The sequence below is a fragment of the Scomber scombrus genome, chromosome 13, assembly GCF_963691925.1.
Source record: "Scomber scombrus chromosome 13, fScoSco1.1, whole genome shotgun sequence".
NCBI classification, from domain to species: domain Eukaryota; kingdom Metazoa; phylum Chordata; class Actinopteri; order Scombriformes; family Scombridae; genus Scomber; species Scomber scombrus.
In genome coordinates this window covers 30,584,289-30,609,288 of record NC_084982.1, presented here as the reverse complement: position 1 = coordinate 30,609,288, position 25,000 = coordinate 30,584,289, and the positions used below count along the sequence as shown (strand labels likewise).

Sequence of the window (25,000 nt, the reverse complement as noted above, 5' to 3'; positions counted from 1 at the left end):
CATGGTTTAAAAGCTTCCAGAAAGTAAAGGATAATGTTGTCAGGTGTGAATTATGTGGAGCAGAGTTGAGCTACGGTGGCTTCACATGGACAAAAAGCTGCTGCTGCTGTGACGGTTGCTAAGGGAGACGGACCTGATGCTAATCACCAAACTAGTACGTCAACATCTGGGTTAGGGTCAGCGGTGTTTATGACGGGAGAAAATAATATTTTTAGGAGTCTGTAAACCTGTAAGATTTATTCTTTTAATTAATGTGTTTGTGTAAAGAAATGAAGGCTGATTATCATTTAAATTAACACAAGTTAGTGCAATATTCAGTCAGTCGTCGGTTAAACCCTCCGATTAGTCGACGCACTGATATTAATGTGTTGTTGGTATGAAGGCTCAGTTTATGTATATTAAAGCTCAGTTTATGTATATTAAAGCTCAATTACTGTATATTAAAGCTCAATTACTGTATATTAAAGCTCAGTTTATGTATATTAAAGCTCAGTTACTGTGTATTAAAGCTCAGTTACTGTGCATTAAAGCTCAGTTTCTGTGCATTAAAGCTCAGTTACTGTGTATTAAAGCTCAGTTTCTGTGCATTAAAGCTCAGTTACTGTGTATTAAAGCTCAGTTACTGTGCATTAAAGCTCAGTTACTGTGTATTAAAGCTCAGTTTCTGTGCATTAAAGCTCAGTTACTGTGTATTAAAGCTCAGTTTCTGTGCATTAAAGCTCAGTTACTGTGTATTAAAGCTCAGTTACTGTGTATTAAAGCTCAGTTACTGTGCATTAAAGCTCAGTTACTGTGTATTAAAGCTCAGTTACTGTGTATTAAAGCTCAGTTACTGTGTATTAAAGCTCAGTTACTGTGCATTAAAGCTCAGTTTCTGTGCATTAAAGCTCAGTTTTTGTGTATTAAAGCTCAAAGCTCAGTTTATGTATATTAAAGCTCAGTTACTGTGTATTAAAGCTCAGTTTATGTATATTAAAGCTCAGTTTCTGTGCATTAAAGCTCAGTTTCTGTGCATTAAAGCTCAGTTACTGTGTATTAAAGCTCAGTTTCTGTGTATTAAAGCTCAGTTACTGTGTATTAAAGCTCAGTTTATGTATATTAAAGCTCAGTTACTGTGCATTAAAGCTCAGTTTCTGTGTATTAAAGCTCAGTTACTGTGTATTAAAGCATGTATAAATGACAGTGTGAAGGTCACAGCAGAAGCACCTCGGTGATTTCCTAAGGTGAGGTATTAGTGAGCAGATTATTTCCTGTCATTTGCAGCAGCAGCCGGGCGTCTCCCTGCGGATGAAGATAATTCTGAATGTGTCTGTTCCCTCAGTGCTGATACAGAGAGGACAATGACTGACGAACACTGCTAATTAACTTCATCATTACTGCTCACTAATACACTTTATCTGCTTTATATTTCAGCTTCTATCTGCTGCTGTTTAACTTGTTTATATTTGAACTTCTGTCTGACACGCTTTTATTCTGTTCATCATTTAAATAAAATAATAAAATCATCGTTCCTGAAAACAGTCTCTTTGTGATGTTTTATATTTTAGTGTCTGAGTCGATTACTGACCAACATATCTGATCTCTGGTGATAACTACAGTTACATATATCATATATCATATATCTATATATCATATATCATATATCTATATATCATATATCTATATATCATATATCTATATATCTATATATCATATATTTATATATCATATATCTATATATCTATATATCATATATTTATATATCATATATCATATATCTATATATCATATATCTATATATAAACACATGCAGCTGACTGGATTTATGCTGTAAATGTAATTTAATGATATTGTGTACGTGTGTATTACTGTTAGGAGCTGGACTTGCTGCTCTACAATAAAAACACAAAAACAAAAATAAATTCAGTTTATTTTGTTTGTCTTTAAAACACAACCGGACCCCCCCCCCCCCTCTTCCTCTTCATCATCTTCATCCTCACTGACCTCAGATGAAAGCATCTGAGCATGCTCAGTGCAGAGCTCATTAATATGCATCACAAGCCAAAAGAAATGGAGTTGGTCTCATTTACAGACGACTGATTAAATATTCTGCTTCATGTTGAACCCAAGAGGAGTTTTAATATTCAGTCTGTATTTACAGAGATCAGCACAAAGAAAACAGTCAAACATACGGAAGTTTATAAACGTTATAAAACGATCTGAGAGCTGCACGTTAACACCTGAGCACAGGTACGGGAACCATGTCCGGCCTCCAGGACCGGAGCCCGTTTATATTTATTTATTTTAAACTATCGTTTAGCAAATGACAAACTGAACCGAGCGCTGACTGGAGCGCGTCTTCTCATGCTGTTGCTATGGTTACCGTCATGGATGTTTAGTTTGTCGAGCAGACAAAGGAAGTTTTATTATAAGGAACCAGCAGCATGTCTGAAACATTAACAGTGACTGCTGATTAGTTCCTCCCCCGAAACACTGAAGACTTTTAGCTGCTGAACAACCATAAGCTTCAAATTCTCTGATTCAGCTTCTGAAATATCTCCAAGAATCATCACCTTATTGGGGGGGGGGGGGGGGGGGGGGGGGGGTAGATGGATGATAGATGATAGATGGATGATAGATGGATGATGGATGGATGATAGATGGATGATAGATGATAGATGGATGATAGATGGATGATAGATGGATGATGGATGATAGATGGATGATAGATGGATGATAGATGGATGATAGATGGATGATAGATGGATGGATGATAGATGGATGATAGATGGATGATAGATGGATGATGGATGGATGATAGATGGATGATAGATGATAGATGGATGATAGATGGATGATAGATGGATGATGGATGATAGATGGATGATAGATGGATGATAGATGGATGATAGATGGATGATAGATGGATGATAGATGGATGGATGATAGATGATTGATGGATGATAGATGGATGATAGATGGATGATAGATAGATGATAGATGGATGATAGATGGATGATAGATGGATGATAGATGGATGGATGATAGATGGATGATAGATAGATGGATGATAGATGGATGATAGATGGATGGATGATAGATGATAGATGGATGATAGATGGATGATAGATGATAGATGGATGATAGATGGATGATAGATGGATGATAGATGGATGATAGATGGATGATGGATGATAGATGGATGATAGATGGATGATAGATGGATGATAGATGGATGATAGATGATAGATGGATGATAGATGGATGATAGATGGATGATAGATGGATGATGGATGGATGGATGATAGATGGATGATAGATGGATGATAGATGGATGATAGAATGATAGATGATTGATAGATGGATGATGGATGGATGGATGATAGATGGATGATAGATGGATGATAGAATGATAGATGATTGATAGATGGATGATAGATGGATGATAGATGGATGATAGATGGATGATGGATGGATGATAGAATGATAGATGATTGATAGATGGATGATAGATGGATGATAGATGGATGATGGATAGATGGATGATAGATGGATGATAGATGGATGATAGATGGATGATAGATGGATGATAGATGGATGATAGATGGATGATAGATGGATGATAGATGGATGGATGATAGATGGATGATAGATGGATGATAGATGGATGATAGATGGATGATAGATGGATGATAGATGGATGATAGATGATAGATGGATGATAGATGGATGATAGATGGATGATAGATAGATGATAGATGGATGATAGATGGATGATAGATGGATGATAGATGGATGATAGATGGATGGATGATAGATGATTGATGGATGATAGATGGATGATAGATGGATGATAGATAGATGATAGATGGATGATAGATGGATGGATGATAGATGGATGATAGATAGATGGATGATAGATGGATGATAGATGGATGGATGATAGATGGATGATAGATGGATGATAGATGATAGATGGATGATAGATGGATGATAGATGGATGATAGATGGATGATAGATGGATGATGGATGATAGATGGATGATAGATGGATGATAGATGGATGATAGATGGATGATAGATGATAGATGGATGATAGATGGATGATAGATGGATGATAGATGGATGATGGATGGATGGATGATAGATGGATGATAGATGGATGATAGATGGATGATAGAATGATAGATGATTGATAGATGGATGATGGATGGATGGATGATAGATGGATGATAGATGGATGATAGAATGATAGATGATTGATAGATGGATGATAGATGGATGATAGATGGATGATAGATGGATGATGGATGGATGATAGAATGATAGATGATTGATAGATGGATGATAGATGGATGATAGATGGATGATGGATAGATGGATGATAGATGGATGATAGATGGATGATAGATGGATGGATGATAGATGGATGATAGATGGATGATAGATGGATGATAGATGGATGATAGATGGATGATAGATGGATGATAGATGATAGATGGATGATGGATGGATGATAGATGGATGATAGATGGATGATAGATGATAGATGGATGATAGATGATAGATGGATGATAGATGGACGATAGATGGATGATAGATGGATGATAGATGGATGATAGATGGATGATTGATGGATGATTGATGGATGATAGATGGATGATAGATGGATGATAGATGGATGATAGATAGATGGATGATAGATAGATGATAGATGGATGGATGATAGATGGATGGATGATAGATGGATGATAGATGGATGATAGATGGATGATAGATGATAGATGGATGATAGATAGATGATAGATGGATGATAGATGGATGATAGATAGATGATAGATGGATGAAAGATGGATGATAGATGGATGAAAGATGGATGATAGATAGATGGATGATAGATAGATGATAGATGGATGATAGATGGATGATAGATGGATGGATGATAGATAGATGATAGATGATAGATGATAGATGATAGATGATAGATGATGATAGATGGATGATAGATGGATGATAGATGGATGGATGATAGATAGATGATAGATGGATGATAGATAGATGATAGATGGATGATAGATGGATGATAGATAGATGGATGGATGATAGATAGATGATAGATGGATGATAGATGGATGATAGATAGATGATAGATGGATGATGGATGATAGATGGATGGATGATAGATGGATGATAGATGGATGATAGATAGATGGATGGATGATAGATGGATGGATGATAGATGATAGATGGATGGATGATTGATGGATGATAGATGGATGGATGATAGATAGATGGATGGATGATGGATGGATGATAGATAGATGATAGATGGATGATAGATGGATGGATGATTGATGGATGATAGATGGATGATAGATGGATGATAGATGGATGATAGATGGATGATAGATGGATGATAGATGGATGATAGATGGATGATAGATGAATGATAGATGGATGATAGATGGATGAAAGATGGATGATAGATGGATGAAAGATGGATGATAGATGGATGATAGATGGATGATAGATGGATGAAAGATGGATGATAGATGGATGATAGATGGATGATAGATGAATGATAGATGGATGATGAATGGATGGATGATAGATGGATGATAGATGGATGGATGATAGATGGATGATAGATAGATGGATGATAGATGGATGATAGATGGATGATAGATGGATGATAGATGATAGATGGATGATAGATGGATGGATGATAGATGGATGATAGATGGATGATAGATGATAGATGGATGATAGATGGATGGATGATAGATGGATGATGGATGGATGATAGATGGATGATAGATGGATGATAGATGGATGATAGATGGATGATGGATGGATGATAGATGGATGATAGATGATAGATGGATGATAGATGGATGGATGATAGATGGATGATAGATGGATGGATGATAGATGGATGATAGATGGATGATAGATGGATGATAGATGATAGATGGATGATAGATGGATGGATGATAGATGGATGATAGATGGATGATGGATGGATGATAGATGGATGATAGATGATAGATGGATGATAGATGGATGGATGATAGATGGATGATAGATGGATGATGGATGGATGATAGATGGATGATGGATGATGGATGGATGATAGATGGATGGATGATAGATGGATGATAGATGGATGATAGATGGATGATAGATGGATGATAGATGGATGATAGATGGATGATGGATGGATGATAGATGGATGATGGATGGATGATAGATGGATGGATGATAGATGGATGATAGATGGATGATAGATGGATGATAGATGGATGATAGATGGATGATAGATGGATGATGGATGGATGATAGATGGATGATAGATAGATGATAGATGGATGATAGATGGATGATGGATGGATGATAGATGGATGATAGATGGATGATAGATGGATGATAGATGGATGATAGATGGATGATAGATGGATGATGGATGGATGATAGATAGATGATAGATGGATGATAGATGATAGATGGATGATAGATAGATGATAGATGGATGATAGATGGATGATAGATGGATGATAGATGGATGATAGATGGATGATAGATGGATGATAGATGATAGATGGATGATAGATGGATGATAGATGGATGATGGATGATGGATGATGGATGATAGATGGATGATAGATGGATGATAGATGGATGATAGATGGATGATAGATGGATGATAGATGGATGATAGATGGATGATGGATGGATGATAGATGGATGATAGATAGATGATAGATGGATGATAGATGATAGATGGATGATAGATAGATGATAGATGGATGATAGATGGATGATGGATGATGGATGGATGATAGATGGATGATAGATGGATGATAGATGATAGATGGATGATAGATGGATGATAGATGGATGATAGATGGATGATAGATGGATGATGGATGATAGATGGATGGATGATAGATGGATGATAGATGGATGATAGATGGATGATAGATGGATGAATGGATGAAGCTTCTTAAATATTCATTGAAAGAAAACTGAAGCTCTGAATGTTTTGAACTGATTTGAAAATGACTGAAACTCAAACTGAGAAACTTGATATTTAGTTTTTCTAATTTACAGAATTATGATTTTAAGCATTTCTGTGTCAGACATGAATTGTTATTTTTGTCTAAAGCACTTTGTTAATAAAGTTTATAATCTGTACAGTCACAAGACGTTTGATGACGTCATCGGGAGCCTTATGACTTTATAAACATTCAATCAGTGAATAATGAAAATGTTCGATAGTGTTTGCTGTTTATCTTTGTGTCAGAGAAGCAGGAAAGATGAATCCTCTGGAGGTAAAAGCTGCTAATGCTAAACCCCCCCCCCCCTTTATACTGCAGCATCTTCACCTGCAAACAGCTGCCCCCCCCCCCCCCCTTTATACTGCAGCATCTTCACCTGCAAACAGCTGCCCCCCCCCCCTTTATACTGCAGCATCTTCACCTGCAAACAGCTGCCCCCCCCCCCTTTATACTGCAGCATCTTCACCTGCAAACAGCTGCCCCCCCCCCCCTTTATACTGCAGCATCTTCACCTGTAAACAGCTCCACCCCCCCCCCCCCCCCCCCCGGAAAGCAGCGTGCCTGCAATAAGACGGAGCTGTAATCTGAGGATCCAGGCCACACACAGATTACAGCAACATCAGCAGGAGATGGAGGAGACGCTTCAATCAGAGATTAAATCCTCATTTAAAGCAGAATAAACCGCAGCAATAATCCCGCCGTGTTTTTGCTCAGTTTAGAGCAGATTACATGACGGCTGCTTTTGTTACTGATATCAGAGAAGGTGAAAAACATCAGAAACACTGACGGCTGCGTCTTCATGTCCAATAATCTCATTTAAAAACATGTTTTTTCTTTCCCGTGATTTTAAAACCACAGAAATCCGCTTCACACGTTCAACATCGACTATCTGCAGAGTTTATTTTATTCTTATTCATCAACGACAGGTTTGTATTTGTTGTAAAATACGACTTTATATCTTTTATTAGTATTTTTCATAAATGCGCCTTAAATTCAACACACACGTTTTTCCATCATATTATTTTTTGTTGTAAATTGCAACTTTATATCTTATCAAAGGTAAACTATAAAAGCTACATGTGTAAATATATATATATAAATATTTTTATAAAAGTTCATTTTTATAATACAATATATTTTCTCGTATATTAAAGATTAATTTCATATGTTTGTGAAGTAAAGTTTTATAAAGTGACAACTTCTCAAAATATTAAGACTATTTTCCTCAAACTGTGATTTTTACTGATAAGTGAACAATCTATAATATTGTTTTATACAGTAAAATAAATTCTTCTTTAAATTACATTTAATGTCAAAAGATGATGTTTTTCTGTTTTTATTACATTTGAGTTTTTGTCTTAAACGAACCGTTTTATTATTTATTATCTAATGTAACGGACGTTGTTCCTTCTCTCAGAGATTAAACGTCTCAGCAGAAACACACGGATATAAGAAGGTAACGTACCAGCGGTGAGGCCAGACGATGTGCAGCGGTTTCTCTGCAGAGTCACAGCTGGACGGATCCGATGGAGACGCTTCAGGTCTGAAGGGTCACAAACACAACTGATGTCTGATTATGTTGTTTTCTTATAATTACATGAAAACTACGTAATCTCTTTATGGGACACAAATCTGATGCTAAGAAACAATTATAGTGACATAATTATAAACCTCTTTATATCAATAACAATAATAATAATATTTATCCACTGCTCTTCTGCCTGGAGTCACATCGAAGTGATTTATCTAATAAATATTAGTTTAATGAACTCTGAGTTCAATAATGAGTGAAAGTCTTCTCTTCACTCTTTATACTGAGCTCACTGTCTGATGCATAACTCTGGACTAACATAACAACACCTTTCTACCTGGATGGAAGTAGTGTTGTTGGTCTTACCGTGGACTGATGATGTCATCAACATGAGACGGCTCTGCAGCCTGTCGCAGGAGTTTGTGTTTCGGCAGCAGACTGAAAAAGAAATATAATAATCAGTCAGAGAGACGTGTTAACGCAGAAAGCTCCCACGCTCCTGAATGCCTCACAGCTGCCGACAGAGCAGCAGAAACACAAAGATTCAAGTTTAACAAACTGAGATAAAAAGTGTTGGATTAAAACATTAAAGATGTTGTAATGGTCTTTATTCCTGCACAGCTTTAACTTCCTATGTTGGGTTTCTCTGCCCTGCTCAGAGACTGTCAGGTACAATAAACTCATCCAGTCTTCTCATTAAGTTAATTAGAGTCCACCTGAGGCAGAATCAGTCCATTATATATATATTTATATATATATCTGCTGCTATCACATCACAGAGACGCTCCGAGGACGCAGCTTTAAGGCAGCAGGCGACTGCTGAGCTGTATACAGACACTACTTTATATATACTACACTTCATTAGTTTATATTTATTATTATATTTATACAAACTGAGCTCAATGAAACATACAATCAGTCTGATAATAAAACAGGTCATCTATAGACAGAGCAGTGAGACGGGTCCTCTATGAGCAGTGAGACGGGTCCTCTATGAGCAGTGAGACGGGTCATCTATGAGCAGTGAGACGGGTCCTCTATGAGCAGTGAGACGGGTCATCTATGAGCAGTGAGACGGGTCATCTATGAGCAGTGAGACGGGTCATCTATGAGCAGTGAGACGGGTCATCTATGAGCAGTGAGACGGGTCCTCTATGAGCAGTGAGACGGGTCATCTATGAGCAGTGAGACGGGTCATCTATGAACAGTGAGACGGGTCCTCTATGAGCAGTGAGACAGGCCATCTATGAGCAGTGAGACGGGTCCTCTATGAGCAGTGAGACGGGTCCTCTATGAGCAGTGAGACGGGTCATCTATGAGCAGTGAGACGGGTCATCTATGAGCAGTGAGACGGGTCATCTATGAGCAGTGAGACGGGTCATCTATGAGCAGTGAGACAGGTCCTCTATGAGCAGTGAGACAGGTCATGTATGAGCAGTGAGACAGGTCATGTATGAGCAGTGAGACAGGTCTTCTATGAGCAGTGAGACAGGTCATGTATGAGCAGTGAGACAGGTCATGTATGAGCAGTGAGACAGGTCCTCTATGAGCAGTGAGACGGGCCATCTTTGAGCAGTGAGACGGGTCCTCTATGAGCAGTGAGACGGGTCATCTATGAGCAGTGAGACAGGTCCTCTATGAGCAGTGAGACGGGCCATGTATGAGCAGTGAGACAGGTCCTCTATGAGCAGTGAAACGGGTCATGTATGAGCAGTGAGACAGGTCATGTATGAGCAGTGAGACAGGTCCTCTATGAGCAGTGAGACAGGTCATGTATGAGCAGTGAGACAGGTCCTCTATGAGCAGTGAGACAGGTCATGTATGAGCAGTGAGACAGGTCATGTATGAGCAGTGAGACAGGTCCTCTATGAGCAGTGAGACAGGTCATGTATGAGCAGTGAGACAGGTCATGTATGAGCAGTGAGACAGGTACTCTATGAGCAGTGAGACAGGTCCTCTATGAGCAGTGAGACAGGTCATGTATGAGCAGTGAGACAGGCCATCTATGAGCAGTGAGACGGGTCATCTATGAGCAGTGAGACAGGTCATGTATGAGCAGTGAGACGGGTCCTCTATGAGCAGTGAGACAGGTCCTCTATGAGCAGTGAGACGGGTCCTCTATGAGCAGTGAGACAGGCCATCTATGAGCAGTGAGACGGGTCATCTATGAGCAGTGAGACAGGTCATGTATGAGCAGTGAGACGGGTCCTCTATGAGCAGTGAGACAGGTCCTCTATGAGCAGTGAGACGGGTCCTCTATGAGCAGTGAGACGGGTCCTCTATGAGCAGTGAGACAGGTCATGTATGAGCAGTGAGACGGGTCCTCTATGAGCAGTGAGACAGGTCCTCTATGAGCAGTGAGACAGGCCATCTATGAGCAGTGAGACAGGTCATGTATGAGCAGTGAGACAGGTCCTCTATGAGCAGTGAGACAGGTCATGTATGAGCAGTGAGACAGGTCATCTATGAGCAGTGAGACGGGTCATGTATGAGCAGTGAGACAGGTCATCTATGAGCAGTGAGACGGGTCCTCTATGAGCAGTGAGACAGGTTGTGGTCCAGTGAGTGATGACGCTGCCTCCGAGGCCTCTGAGAAAAACTTTATTCAATAATCCATTATAAAAATTAGATGTTTGACTGGAGGCAATAAAAACATGGCTGCATCCACAGACTGGGGGGGGGGGGGGGGCAATAAGGGGGAGGGGGGGCAATGGGGGGGAGGGGGGGCAATTATCTTATTTCTAAATCAACAGTAATCTGTGTGATGACTTCACCTCTGAGAGTCTGATTAAAGATGAAGGTCAGACATCTTTTCATCTCATTTACTTTATTGGCAATAATCACAGAGTGTAAACACACACACACACACACACACACACACACACACACACACACACACACACACTCTCCTTATTATCAGTAATATTATTATTGTCTGTCTCAGGGTCCAGTTTAAAAACACACAGACATAAAATATAAGATACATAGAAAAAGTGACCCGGTTCTGTTTCTCGTTGATGGATCAGTGTTTCTGGATCAGAGCCTTTAACGCAGCTTTAGGATCCACATTAGACTCGGAGGTTAGAACTTCACCCGGAAGGAACAACACAGAGCCGCTGTCCCTCCATGCTGATGGTGGGAGGACCGGCCCCATCAGAACCTGAGTGGTGTTATTGGACTTGTGTGCTAGCCATGGATCATAACAAACACCATGATCCAGCATCAGGAGGGTCAGAAGTGGACCTGCTACCAGAACACCTTAAAGGTCCATGATCCACTTTGTAGTGGTGCCATCAGACCTGCGGCCGTATGTCAAAGACACTCTGGTGAGGTGGATCAGGTGGGCGAGCTGCCGGACAGACCTGGGAAACCTAAACCAGTAGTGGGGCTGAACCAGGCGGGGAGTTCTGGTCCTCTGAAATGAGGCGAACCAGGAAGTAACTGAAAACTGCATTCTATCAAAAGGCCACCAGGGGGCGACCGTTTTGGTGTCAAAAGGACTTCCGTCTCTATACAAGTCAATGGAGAATTCACCAACTTCTCACTTGATTTCTAACCTCAGTAAACGTTTTCAAAATGTGTTTATGGTCTCAATCGCTAGTTTAAAGCCTTCTTCAATGCAGTATGATGTTCATTTGGGACATTTTGGCCTCCCTGATTGTCCCTGATGTGACGATAAAGCAGGGTATGCATTAGGGCGTGGCTACGTGGTGATTGACAGGTTGATTGGTTCACAGGTTCAGGAGGGCGCCTCATGCTCCTCCTGATGCCCATATAAGTAGAATCCATGTTTTTATTTTTCCCAGCATGCACCTGAAATGTTCAAGATGGCGCTGCTCAGATCCGATACTATTGGCCTCCGAGCAGCAGTCCACAAACCAATGGGTGACGTCACGGATGTTACGTCCATTTCTTATATACAGTCTATGGTGTGAACTTGGAACGTCTGGCCCCCGTCCACCAGACCTTCAACTCCTCCGGAGGAACTTCTCCTGCATCCTCTGGGAGGTTGATGGAGTCAGAGTGGACCATGTTCAGGCTGCTCAGCTGTTGTGTCTCCAGCAGAGTAGGACCTGATAGGACCGACCGGACTCTGACCGCGACGTTACCGCGGCGATGCGCCGAAAGCAAACAAAGAAACGACAACGAGGAGCTGAGCTGGTTTTGGGTTCATGGACGACGCTGCTACTACTGTTCTTCTTCTGCTGGTTTTAAAACCTTATTTTGGAGCTTTGAGTATTAACCACTCAGCTCAGAGTAAACCTCGAGCCCCAACGAGGCAGGGACTCGTTCAGTAAAAGTTCCTGGAGGCCCGTAACATGACCCCGAAGTTCCTGCAGCGGAAACGGGACCAAACAGACATATGGAGCTCATTGTGGTGGAGCCCCCCCCCCCCTCTGCCCCCCCAGTGGAGGATTACAGGAAGGTGGTGAGCAGCTGTTTTCATCTGGCTGTGATTAGTAGAGGAGCTTCCTGCTTCATCAGCCGACACTTTGATTCACTCACTAATCAAACTGTAATCCTCCCAGAGACCCACAGAGACCTGAGTCCAGCACAGACCCTCAAACAGTAGACCTGCACCGGGTCCATCATTACATAATCTGGTATGTGAATCAGTTCAGCACCTGACGAGCCGACAGCTGCACAAAGAATCCGGCACCTGCTGGTCACGTGACCCTGATGAGATTCCTCTTCACAGCAGCAGACAGACAATAACTGCTGCAGATTCTGCTGACTCACTACAGTCAGGCTCTCAAAGGCCGATTGATAGATGGAAACCCAAAGAGACCCGGCTCAACCAGAACCAGCAGGAGTCCAACAGGAGTCCAGCAGGAGTGTAAACTGGTTCTGTGGTTGAACTGGAAACCAGTAAAGGACTCTGGCTGCGGAGGAGAGTCGGTCAGATAATCGCTTACTGACACTCTGAGAGTTCGCTTTGGATCAAAAACATCAGCCTCCAAAACACCCCACAACTCACTGAGGACGAATTATCGACATGATGATGAAGATGATGATGAAGACAGACTGAGAGCTGATCAGCAGGATATTGAACATGTGACCCTTCATGACAAACAGCTCTCTGATTGGTCGCTGTTTCACTGTGTGATGCAACACTAAAACAACAGTTCAGTCCTGGTTGGAGCGACTCAGCGTTACTGAACCAGTGTGGAGCTTCATTAACATTATAAACACTATGGCAGCAATACAGTGTTCATTAATCATTACAGACTCTGGTCAGCAGCTCACCGTCCTCCCAGCATCAACATGCAGTAATGACTCGTTACCTACGATCCGTACTATCAGACATCTGAGTATCTAACTCATGAGGTGAAACCATTACAACATCATGCAGCTGGTCAACAACATGAAAAACATGAAGTCTTCATTTCTCTGAAAGATGCAAACGAGAAGCGACAGATTCAGTTTAAAATGTTCTGAAATCAAATCATTTTTAGCATCAAACAGTATTTTAACTTTTAGAGACTCAAACAGCGACAGACAGAATACTCAAACTTCCTGGTTGTTCCTGAACGCAGCTCAGTTTCACCTTCCTTTTGTTTTCAGGATATTCTGAATTTAAAAAGTTCAGCTGCTGAATTAATGAACTCTGCATTGTGCAACATGTTCCTGAACGCAGCTTCAACCTTTCTGTGGTTTCATCACTCTGTGATCTGCAGCGAGCTTCCTCAGAGTTCATCAACGGCTGCAGATATCGATTCATCGTTATTGATCAGTGTCCAAAAAATGACTCAAAATAATTCACTGATTATTAAAATATTTTCAGCTCTAAACAAATGAAAGTCTTCAGACACATCCGACCAATGAGAGCAGAGAACAGTCTCACCTGCTTTAGGCTCGGATCTTTGTGTGTGAACAGAAACAGGAAGTCCTGATTCAGACGATCAGTGGAAATCAGTCCGAGGGTCTTTGAACACAACTTTAACATAAAGTCAGTGTGTTTAATACGGAGCTGTAACATGTGACTGCTTTCATCTCCTCACACACACACACACACACACACACACACACACACACACACACACACACACACACACACACACACACACACACACACACACACACACACACACACACACACACATGGTTCAGACCTGCACCAGCACTGTGATGGTGGGCTCCCAGTCTACCCAGTAATCCCTGTCAGTGTTTGATGTGTTCAGACAGCTGCTGTTCATTTAAAGCTGAACAGAAACCAGACTGATGTAATAACATGTAAATATATTTATTATCATCAATTATAAAGACAAAGACAGCATGTAAATGATTGGGGGGGGGGTTTTGTATGTTTTTTCCTTTTTCCTTTCCTTTAACTGACAGTTCAGAGGCATTAAACTGTGTTTAATACCTGCTTCACAGTCAAAGTCATGAGGAAAACATTATTAGTACAATATGAAATAAATGTATTTATTAACCTCTGTCAGTACTTCCTGTCAGTACATAACAACCGTTCCCAATAACAGAACTAATCACCTTTAATGGCAGCAGGATCTCCATCTATCAATGGATTAATATATAATTATTCATTTAAGCTCAGAGAGCTGGAACAGAATTGGGGATTTTCCAGCCAAGTTTTGCTTAAAGTTGAATAAAGCATTTAGTCACTAACATTAGTGGCTAGAAGAACACTTCAGATGTTCATGAATTAAATGTAAGACGTGTAAATCTGCTCTAAACTAAACCAAGACTTTTCAGACCTGCTGATGTTCAGCTGATGAAGATCAGAGGAGCAAACATCTGCCTCCCATCCTGCGCTTTAAAGTCAAATCTCACAAAACACTGTTTACACTCAGTGTGACTTGATCATGTGTGATTAATCAGCAGTAATAAACCTCCATAAATACACTTCAATCAGCCTGAGAACCAACATGTTTGATATTTACTGAGCAGCGTCTAACAGCTGACTCACTGTTCATGGAGACCTATAATCTCTAATCAGGTCCATAATGTATCTGCACAGTGACACAGTTTCCATATGTTGGCTCCGTACATCACAATGGATTTAAGATGTGATTGAGCTTTAATTCAAAAAGTTGGACAAAAATATGGTTGAAAAATATTTAAAATAGAACTGCAAACATTTTATACACAGTCTGCTTATTTCAGGGTCTCAGTGTAACTGGACAAAATAAATAATCATAAATAAAAAGTTCATTTTAAAGCTTGTAGAGAATCCTGCCTGAAGTCTGAAGCATGAACCAAACACTGTGTTTCCTTCTCTGTTTGTGTCTCTGCTTTAACTTTAATCTGCAGTGAAATGTTTGAGGGTTATGTTGAGATCAGCTGATTGACTCGTCCACTGCGTTGCCTTCACACTGTGTTTCAGGTCGTTGTGCATCTGTGAAGCTTTGACTCTGTCTCATCATCATGAACACTAGAGATCTATTAGAAGCATCAACCATCACACTGCCGTCACCATGGTTACACATGATGTTTGATGCTTTGGATCAGGAGCCGTTCTGGTTCCGGTTGATCACAGTTACATCGGTCCAGAGAGATGAGCTGCTTTTAGTAAAGTCTAATCTGATCTTTCTATTCTTGATGTTTATGAATGTTTTGCAGCTTGAGGTGAACCGTCTGTGTTTGCTCTCGTGAGCTCTTCTCTTTATAGACCTGATGATGACATGTCAGCCTCCTGCAGAGAGTTCTTCTCTTAGCTGGATGTTGTGAAAGGATCCTGTGATCATCCACCGCTGCTTTATTCTGTGGATCCCTGTGGCCTTTTTATGCTACTGAGTTCTTCAGAGCATTTCTTCCCTCAGAATGTACCAGACTGTTGATTTAGACACTCCTCATGTTCATGAGATCTCTGCTGATTTATTTCTGCTGTAGCAGCCTAAGGACCTGGTTCCACCTGCTTCACAGGAACAGCTTCAACATGCAAACAACACACCTGGAATCAGCTCCAGACCTTTTACCTGTTTAATTGATGATGCAATAATCTGTCCATGAAACAGCTTTTGAGTCAATTGTCTAATTATTTATGGTCCTTTTAAAAACAGGGTGGTACATATTAAAGAGCTGTATGTGAATACCCTCCAATTAAAGCTGAGTCTTCACTTTAAACCAGATTCATTATATAGCTGTGAGCTGAATATGTTTTAGTAAACAGGTAAAATAACAAAACCTAACTGTGTATCCAGTATGTTCCTGACATCACTGATGTTCAGAGTCTGATCCTGTGGTAGATGTTGGCTGGGGGGGGGGGGGGGGGGGGGGTGTTCAGATGATTTAAACTGCCCCTCTGTTAATGAAGCAGTGTCCAAACAAACACGAGGACAGACAGTGATCCTCGTCCTCTAATCTGACACTCACAGATTGACTGAACCCAGCAGATTAAATCCTGTCCCGTCTTTAATCACACTTTGATCCCTGAAGAGAAGGAAGAGAAGGATGATCACACTGACCTGCTGACATCGGGGAACTGGACCGGGTAGTACAGGACCACACACTTGGGCCGGATCAGCTGGTCCAGGTCTCTCGGCCGGTGGTCTGGGATCTTCTTCATGAAGGAGGAGATGGAGGACAGGAAGGAGTTCATGTTGAAGGCTGAGTTGAAGACGACCACATCTGCTACCAGGCTGTAGGAAGGAGAGGAGGACACATGAAGGAAGCATGTAGGAAACATGAAGGAAGCATGAAGGAAACATGAAGGAAGCATGAAGGAAGCATGAAGGAAGTATGAAGGACACATGAAGGAAGCATGAAGGAAACATGAAGGAAGCATGAAGGAAGCATGAAGGAAACATGAAGGAAGCATGAAGGAAGTATGAAGGAAACATGAAGGAAGCATGAAGGAAGCATGAAGGAAACTGTGTCCTGATATAACTGCTGTTGTGATTTGATGCTTTATAATTGAATTAAAGTGAGTTGTGTGTTTTAATGGCCGCTGCTGTTTTTAACTGCAGCCTCGTGATGTTTGAACTGACTTTGATATAAAAGGCTCAGTTTGATCTGCAGCAGCACCGTTGATCACTAGCTGCTCTTTAATGGAAATGAGTGAAACAGTCTGGCTGTGGTCCAATCAGGCGTCTGGCTGTGGTCCAATCAGGCGTCTGGCTGTGGTCCAATCAGGCGTCTCCTAACGACGGCGCTGTGTGCGGTGCAGTAATGACATTACAGCAGATGGAGCAGCTCTGACTTATCGACATGCTGCCCTGCAGATCAACAACAATCAGGTTTCTGTCCTGAGACGCTCGTTACTGATTAATGACAACACTTCAATTAGACCCACAGCAGCTAATTAGCCAATCACGTGCTCCCTGACAGCAGCTAATTAACCAATCACGTGCTCCCTGACACGCTCATTAAGACAAACGGTGAGAACTGAGCAGAGTCAACCACGTCATTAATCTGCACTCAGGTTTCATTACTGCATATAATACTACACTACTGCATATAATACTACACTACTGCATATAATACTACACTACTGCATATAATACTACACAGTACTGCATATAATACTACACAGTACTGCATATAATACTACAGTACTGCATATAATACTACAGTACTGCATATAATACTACACACTACTGCATATAATACTACACAGTACTGCATATAATACTACAGTACTGCAGACAAAGCGTGCCTGTCAGACCTGGCAGACCCAAACACATTGTGATGGTCTGCTGGGAACGTCTGGCAGAGTCTCCCATCAGAGAGAGCTTCAACTCCCACCTCCGGGAGAACTTTGGCCATGTACCAGGGGAGGCGAGGGACATTGAGTCCGAGTGGGCCATGTTCCGTGCCTCAATTGTCAAGGCGGCCGACCGGTCTTGTGGCCGCAAGGTGGTCGGTGCCAGTCGTGGCAGCAATACCCAAACCCGCTGGTGGACACCGGGGGTGAGGGATGCCGTCAAGCTGAAGAAGGAGTCCTATAGGGCCTTTTTGGCCTGTGGCACTCCGGAGGCAGCAGGCAGGCCAAGCGGGGGGCGGCTGCGGCGGTCGCTGAGGCAAAAACCTGGACATGGGAGGAGTTCGGTGAGGCCATGGAGAACGACTTCCGGATGGCTTCGAAGAGGTTCTGGACCAGCATCCGGCGTCTCAGGAGGGGGAAGCAGTGCACCGTCAACACTGTATATGGTGGGGACGGTGCGCTGCTGACCTCGACTCGGGACGTTGTGGATCGGTGGAAGGAATACTTCGAAGACCTCCTCAATCCCACCGACAAGCCTTCAGGTAAGGGAGCAGGGCCTTGGGACCCAGGTGTGGGCTTTCCTATCTCTGGGGCTGAGGTCGCCAAGGTGGTCAAAAAGCTCCTCGGCCCCCCTGGATGTTATGGGGCTGTCATGGTTGACACGATTCTGCAACATCGCGTGGACATCGGGGGCAGTGCCTCTGGACTGGCAGACTGGGGTGGTGGTCCCTCTTTATAAGAAGGGGGACCGGAGGGTGTGTTCCAACTGTAGGGGGATCACACTCCTCAGCCTCCCTGATAAGGTCTATTCGGGGGTACTGGAGATGAGGGTCCGTCGGATAGTCGAACCTCAGATTCAGGATGAGCAATGTGGTTTTTGCCCGGGTCGTGGAACTGTGGACCAGCTCTACACCCTCTGCAGGATCCTTGAGGGTGCATGGGAGTTTGCCCAACCAGTCCACATGTGCTTGGTGGACTTGGAAAAGGCATTCGACCGTGTCCCTCAGGGAGTCCTGTTGGGGGTTCTCCAGGAGTACTGGGTATCGGACCCCCTGATACAGGGCGTCCGTTCCCTGTACGACTGGTGTCAAAGCTTGGTCCGCATAGCCGGTAGTAAGTCGGACTCGTTTTCCGGCCGGGGTTGGACTCTGCCAGGGCTGCCGTTTGTCACCGATTTCTAGGCGCAGCCAGGGCGTTGAGGGGGTCCGGTTTGGTGACCTCAGGATTGGGTCACTGCTTTTTGCAGATGATGTGGTCCTGTTGGCTTCATCAGACCGCGATTTCCAACTCTCACTGGCTCGGTTAGCTGCCTAGTGTGAAGCGGCCAGGATGAGAATCAGCACCTCCAAATCCGAGTCCATGGTCCTCAGCCGGAAAAAAAGGGTGGAGTGCACTCTCCGGGTCGGGGATGAGATCCTGCCCCAAGTGGAGGAGTTCAAGTACCTTGGGATCTTGTTCACGAGTGAGGGAAGGATGGAGCGGGAGATCGACAGGCGAATCAGTGCGGCATCTGAAGTAATGCGGACTCTGCACAGATCCGTCGTGGTGAAGAGGGAGCTGAGCCGAAAGGCGAAGCTCTCAATTTACCAGTCGATCTTCGTTCCTACCCTCACCTACGGTCATGAGCTTTGGGTAGTGACCGAAAGAACGAGATCGCGGGTACAAGCGGCCGAAATGAGCTTCCTCTGTAGGGTGGCTGGGCTCTCCCTTAGAGGTAGGGTGAGGAGCTCGGTCGTCCGGGAGGAGCTCGGAGCAGACCTGCTAATCCTCCGCGTTGAGAAGAGCCAGATGAGGTCGCTCGGGCATCTCGTTAGGATGCCTCCCGGACGCCTCCTGGGTGAGGTGTTCAGGGCCCGTCCCACCGGTAGGAGACCCAGGACACGCTGGAGAGACTATGTCTCTCGGCTGGCCTGGGAATGCCTCGGGTACTGCATATAATACTACAGTACTGCATATAATACTACAGTACTGCATATAATACTAGACAGTAAATACTGCAGTACTTGTACTCACCATGAGAGCACCTGGTTGTATCCGTACTGGAAGTCCCGCTCCTGGTCTTTGCGGGTCGGGTAAACCAACTGGTTCTCGTGGAAATACAAAACCTTCTTCAGACGAGTCAGATCTGGTCTCAGAGCAGCGAGTTCACACAGATTCAGAACAGAGCTGCAGAACAACACCCTGAAACAAGAGAGGAGAGTTAGGAGGGGCAGGTAGGGGCAGGTAGGGAGGGTCTCACCTGTATGAGGGGCAGGTAGGGGCAGGTAGGGATGGTCCAACCTGTAGGAGGGGCAGGTAAGGAGGGTCTCACCTGTAGGAGGGGCAGGTAGGGGCAGGTAGGGATGGTCCAACCTGTAGGAGGGGCAGGTAGGGAGGGTCTCACCTGTAGGAGGGGCAGGTAGGGGCAGGTAGGGATGGTCCAACCTGTAGGTGGGGCAGGTAGGGAGGGTCTCACCTGTATGAGAGGCAGGTAGGGGCAGGTAGGGATGGTCTCACCTGTATTAGGGGCAGGTAGGGGCAGGTAGGGATGGTCTCACCTGTAGGAGGGGCAGGTAGGGATGGTCTGGCTTAAGGTCAGCGCCGCTGTTCTCGCCCTCCAGTGCCATTTCTTGGCGGGCAGCGTGACGGCCGAGCAGCCAATCAGGTGAGACTGCAGCAGGTCGATCAGCTGTTTGTGAGAGCCGCCGTAAAACGCCTCGACCAGCAGGACGCTGGGAGCTCCGCCTTCCTGAGAGAGACTCATCGTTATTGATCTGATCGATTACAGATATAAATAAACTGATACAATGATTGAATCAGTGTTTCCCATTAATTATACAGACCCCTCAGTCTCTGTAACTCTACAAACGTTACGTTGTTTTAGGGCTGAGCGATATATTGAATTTTTAATATAGATCAATGTATTTTCAAACGAGATATTATCTTCTTTTGTGCGGATTATATTGTTAAATTACTGAATGAAGTGACAACTTTCCACCGTCTCTGAGGAGAGGAGAAGCTAACGTTAGCCTCTGCTCTCAGAGTCTGTTCTGCTGCAGGAATACTACTACTTTATTCCTCCTCTCTGTTCTGCTGCAGGAATACTACTACTTTATTCCTCCTCTCTGTTCTACTGCAGGAATACTACTACTTTATTCCTCCTCTCTGTTCTACTGCAGGAATACTACTACTTTATTCCTCCTCTCTGTTCTGCTGCAGGAATACTACTACTTTATTCCTCCTCTCTGTTCAATGCAGGAATACTAATACTTTATTCCTCCTCTCTGTTCTGCTGCAGGAATACTACTACTTTATTCCTCCTCTCTGTTCAATGCAGGAATACTACTACTTTATTCCTCCTCTCTGTTCTACTGCAGGAATACTACTACTTTATTCCTCCTCTCTGTTCTACTGCAGGAATACTACTACTTTATTCCTCCTCTCTGTTCTACTGCAGGAATACTACTACTTTATTCCTCCTCTCTGTTCAATGCAGGAATACTACTACTTTATTCCTCCTCTCTGCTGCAGGAATACTACTACTTTATTCCTCCTCTCTGTTCTACTGCAGGAATACTACTACTTTATTCCTCCTCTCTGTTCTGCTGCAGGAATACTACTACTTTATTCCTCCTCTCTGCTGCAGGAATACTACTACTTTATTCCTCCTCTCTGTTCTGCTGCAGGAATACTACTACTTTATTCCTCCTCTCTGCTGCAGGAATACTACTACTTTATTCCTCCTCTCTGTTCAATACAGGAATACTACTACTTTATTCCTCCTCTCTGCTGCAGGAATACTACTACTTTATTCCTCCTCTCTGTTCTACTGCAGGAATACTACTACTTTATTCCTCCTCTCTGTTCTGCTGCAGGAATACTACTACTTTATTCCTCCTCTCTGTTCTATGCAGGAATACTACTACTTTATTCCTCCTCTCTGCTGCAGGAATACTACTACTTTATTCCTCCTCTCTGTTCTGCTGCAGGAATACTACTACTTTATTCCTCCTCTCTGTTCTGCTGCAGGAATACTACTACTTTATTCCTCCTCTCTACTACAGGAATACTACTACTTTATTCCTCCTCTCTACTGCAGGAATACTACTACTTTATTCCTCCTCTCTGTTCTACTGCAGGAATACTACTACTTTATTCCTCCTCTCTACTGCAGGAATACTACTACTTTATTCCTCCTCTCTACTGCAGGAATACTACTACTTTATTCCTCCTCTCTGTTCTACTGCAGGAATACTACTACTTTATTCCTCCTCTCTACTGCAGGAATACTACTACTTTATTCCTCCTCTCTACTGCAGGAATACTACTACTTTATTCCTCCTCTCTACTGCAGGAATACTACTACTTTATTCCTCCTCTCTACTGCAGGAATACTACTACTTTATTCCTCCTCTCTACTGCAGGAATACTACTACTTTATTCCTCCTCTCTGTTCTACTGCAGGAATACTACTACTTTATTCCTCCTCTCTGTTCTACTGCAGGAATACTACTACTTTATTCCTCCTCTCTGTTCTACTGCAGGAATACTACTACTTTATTCCTCCTCTCTGTTCTACTGCAGGAATACTACTACTTTATTCCTCCTCTCTGTTCTACTGCAGGAATACTACTACTTTATTCCTCCTCTCTGTTCTACTGCAGGAATACTACTACTTTATTCCTCCTCTCTACTGCAGGAATACTACTACTTTATTCCTCCTCTCTGTTCTACTGCAGGAATACTACTACTTTATTCCTCCTCTCTGCTCTACTGCAGGAATACTACTACTTTATTCCTCCTCTCTGTTCTACTGCAGGAATACTACTACTTTATTCTTCCTCTCTGTTCTACTGCAGGAATACTACTACTTTATTCCTCCTCTCTGTTTAATGCAGGAATACTACTACTTTATTCCTCCTCTCTACTGCAGGAATACTACTACTTTATTCCTCCTCTCTACTGCAGGAATACTACTACTTTATTCCTCCTCTCTGTTCTACTGCAGGAATACTACTACTTTATTCCTCCTCTCTGTTCTGCTGCAGGAATACTACTACTTTATTCTTTCACTTTAAAAAGTCTTAATGAGATCTTCTTTATTTCCTCTTCTCAGACATCAGGAAGTCTGTTATTGATCAGCAGACAGTTAGTTTAGTTGCTATAGAAACACAATGAAACAGTATTTTATATGTTCATCAGTAATGAACTAGTTGAACTTTCTTTGTTTCACAGCTGAAATATGAACATTAGTCTTTTTAATAATTTGATTCAAACATTTATTAACTGGTTAAATATGTTTATTGATCTTTGTGATGAGTCATCATCATTCAACCAGTAGTTCAAATATTAAAGAACAATCATTATTTTGTTTATAGATATAACCTCTGAATTTGGCTTTCAGGATTTTTTAAATTGATGTTTATTGAGCTCTTGCCTTGATGAAGACATCTGATGATGAAATGAGAAATAAAGAAAATAAAAACATAAACCGAACCGAAAATGGTGATATGATTCTGTGAACCGTTCCAGCCCTGAAATATATAATATATAATATAATAATATATAATATAATATAATATTATATAATATAATAATGTAGAATTTAAAAAAGAATCTACTTTACTTCTTTTAACTGCACAAACTGATAATAAACAATAAAACTGAAGTTGCAGCGACACAAAAGAAAATAAATGAATTAACGATTATTTACATTATTGAGTCGTCTGTTAATTATTTTCTTGATTAATTAATTTTTCTGACCTCCAACCTCAGTGATATATAAATATATAAAGGTAGCTTTATTCATTATCATAATGAAAAGGAGGAACCTGACTGATGTGAGGTCAGTGAAACAGAAACTCATATTCTGACTTTATTCTTTTCTTAGTTTTGTCGATGTGTTCAAAGATAAAGTCCTAAAGTCAGAAACAGGAAGTCATGAATGAAACTTCACTGTTTCATAATCATATTGATAATAACAGCTCCAACATTTAATTTAAACCTCTCACTTTATTACTATACATCCACCAAGTATTACTACTGCAGTAGTATTACTGTACTATTACAGTAATATTACTGTAGTATTACAGTACTATATCAGTCGTATTACTGTAATAGTACTGCAGTATTATTACAGTATTATTACAGTATTATTACAGTACTACTAAAACATTCCAGGGTAATGTTGAGTGCCACGGGACTGCTGCCGGAATGAGTACATGATTTATTTCCAGTGTTCAAAAGTCACCCTGATCATATTCTGGTTTCAAGTATTAAGTACATCTTACTAGTCAGTATCAGGTGTAATGTACTTTATTCTCAACTTAACATACCTGAAAATATTAAGTAAATGTTAATCATATTTAAGCATAAATAATATTTATTTAAACTAATTAAAGTCCCTGTAAAGTAAGAATAAATATGTGTTCTGAGTTTGACATACCACAGAAAAGTGTATTGTTAACCACCCTGCCAAATTTGAATGATTAAAGAAATCGTCAAATATGTGAAATTAGGCGTCAAAGTTGTGTAAAAATCAGCCTCTGTCTCTGTGGGCGTTCCCGCCGAGTTCGCTGAAGCCCCGCCCCCTACCGAGTGTCACCTGTCAATCAAAGTCACCACCTCTACCCTAAACATGGATGCTATTGCTGAGAACTAGCTCGGTTAACTGACAAAACAGACAGACAGGAATTAGCCAATCACAGAAAAGTAGCTCAGTTTCTGCCCAGCAACAGGTTGCTAAGGGCAGCAGAGGTTCTACGGTTGCCACGGCGATTTGAAAATATG

General features: G+C 42.0%; 1 protein-coding gene across 2 annotated transcripts in view; it reads right to left on the bottom strand.

Moving 5' to 3' along the window:
- Positions 1–25,000, bottom strand: part of gtdc1 (glycosyltransferase-like domain containing 1) — a 40,356-nt gene that overhangs the window by 8,351 nt on the left and 7,005 nt on the right. Inside the window, exons 2-6 of one of the 2 annotated variants that reach the window (XM_062431873.1) lie at positions 20,770–20,960; positions 20,246–20,413; positions 16,995–17,168; positions 8,935–9,006; positions 8,503–8,580 (exon numbers count right to left, since the gene is read on the bottom strand). In XM_062431873.1, the coding sequence (XP_062287857.1) occupies positions 8,503–8,580; positions 8,935–9,006; positions 16,995–17,168; positions 20,246–20,413; positions 20,770–20,960 (683 nt within the window). Of the gene's footprint in view, positions 1–8,502; positions 8,581–8,934; positions 9,007–16,994; positions 17,169–20,245; positions 20,414–20,769; positions 21,041–25,000 lie in introns of those variants that run through there. The other variant, XM_062431872.1, reaches the window with a different exon arrangement.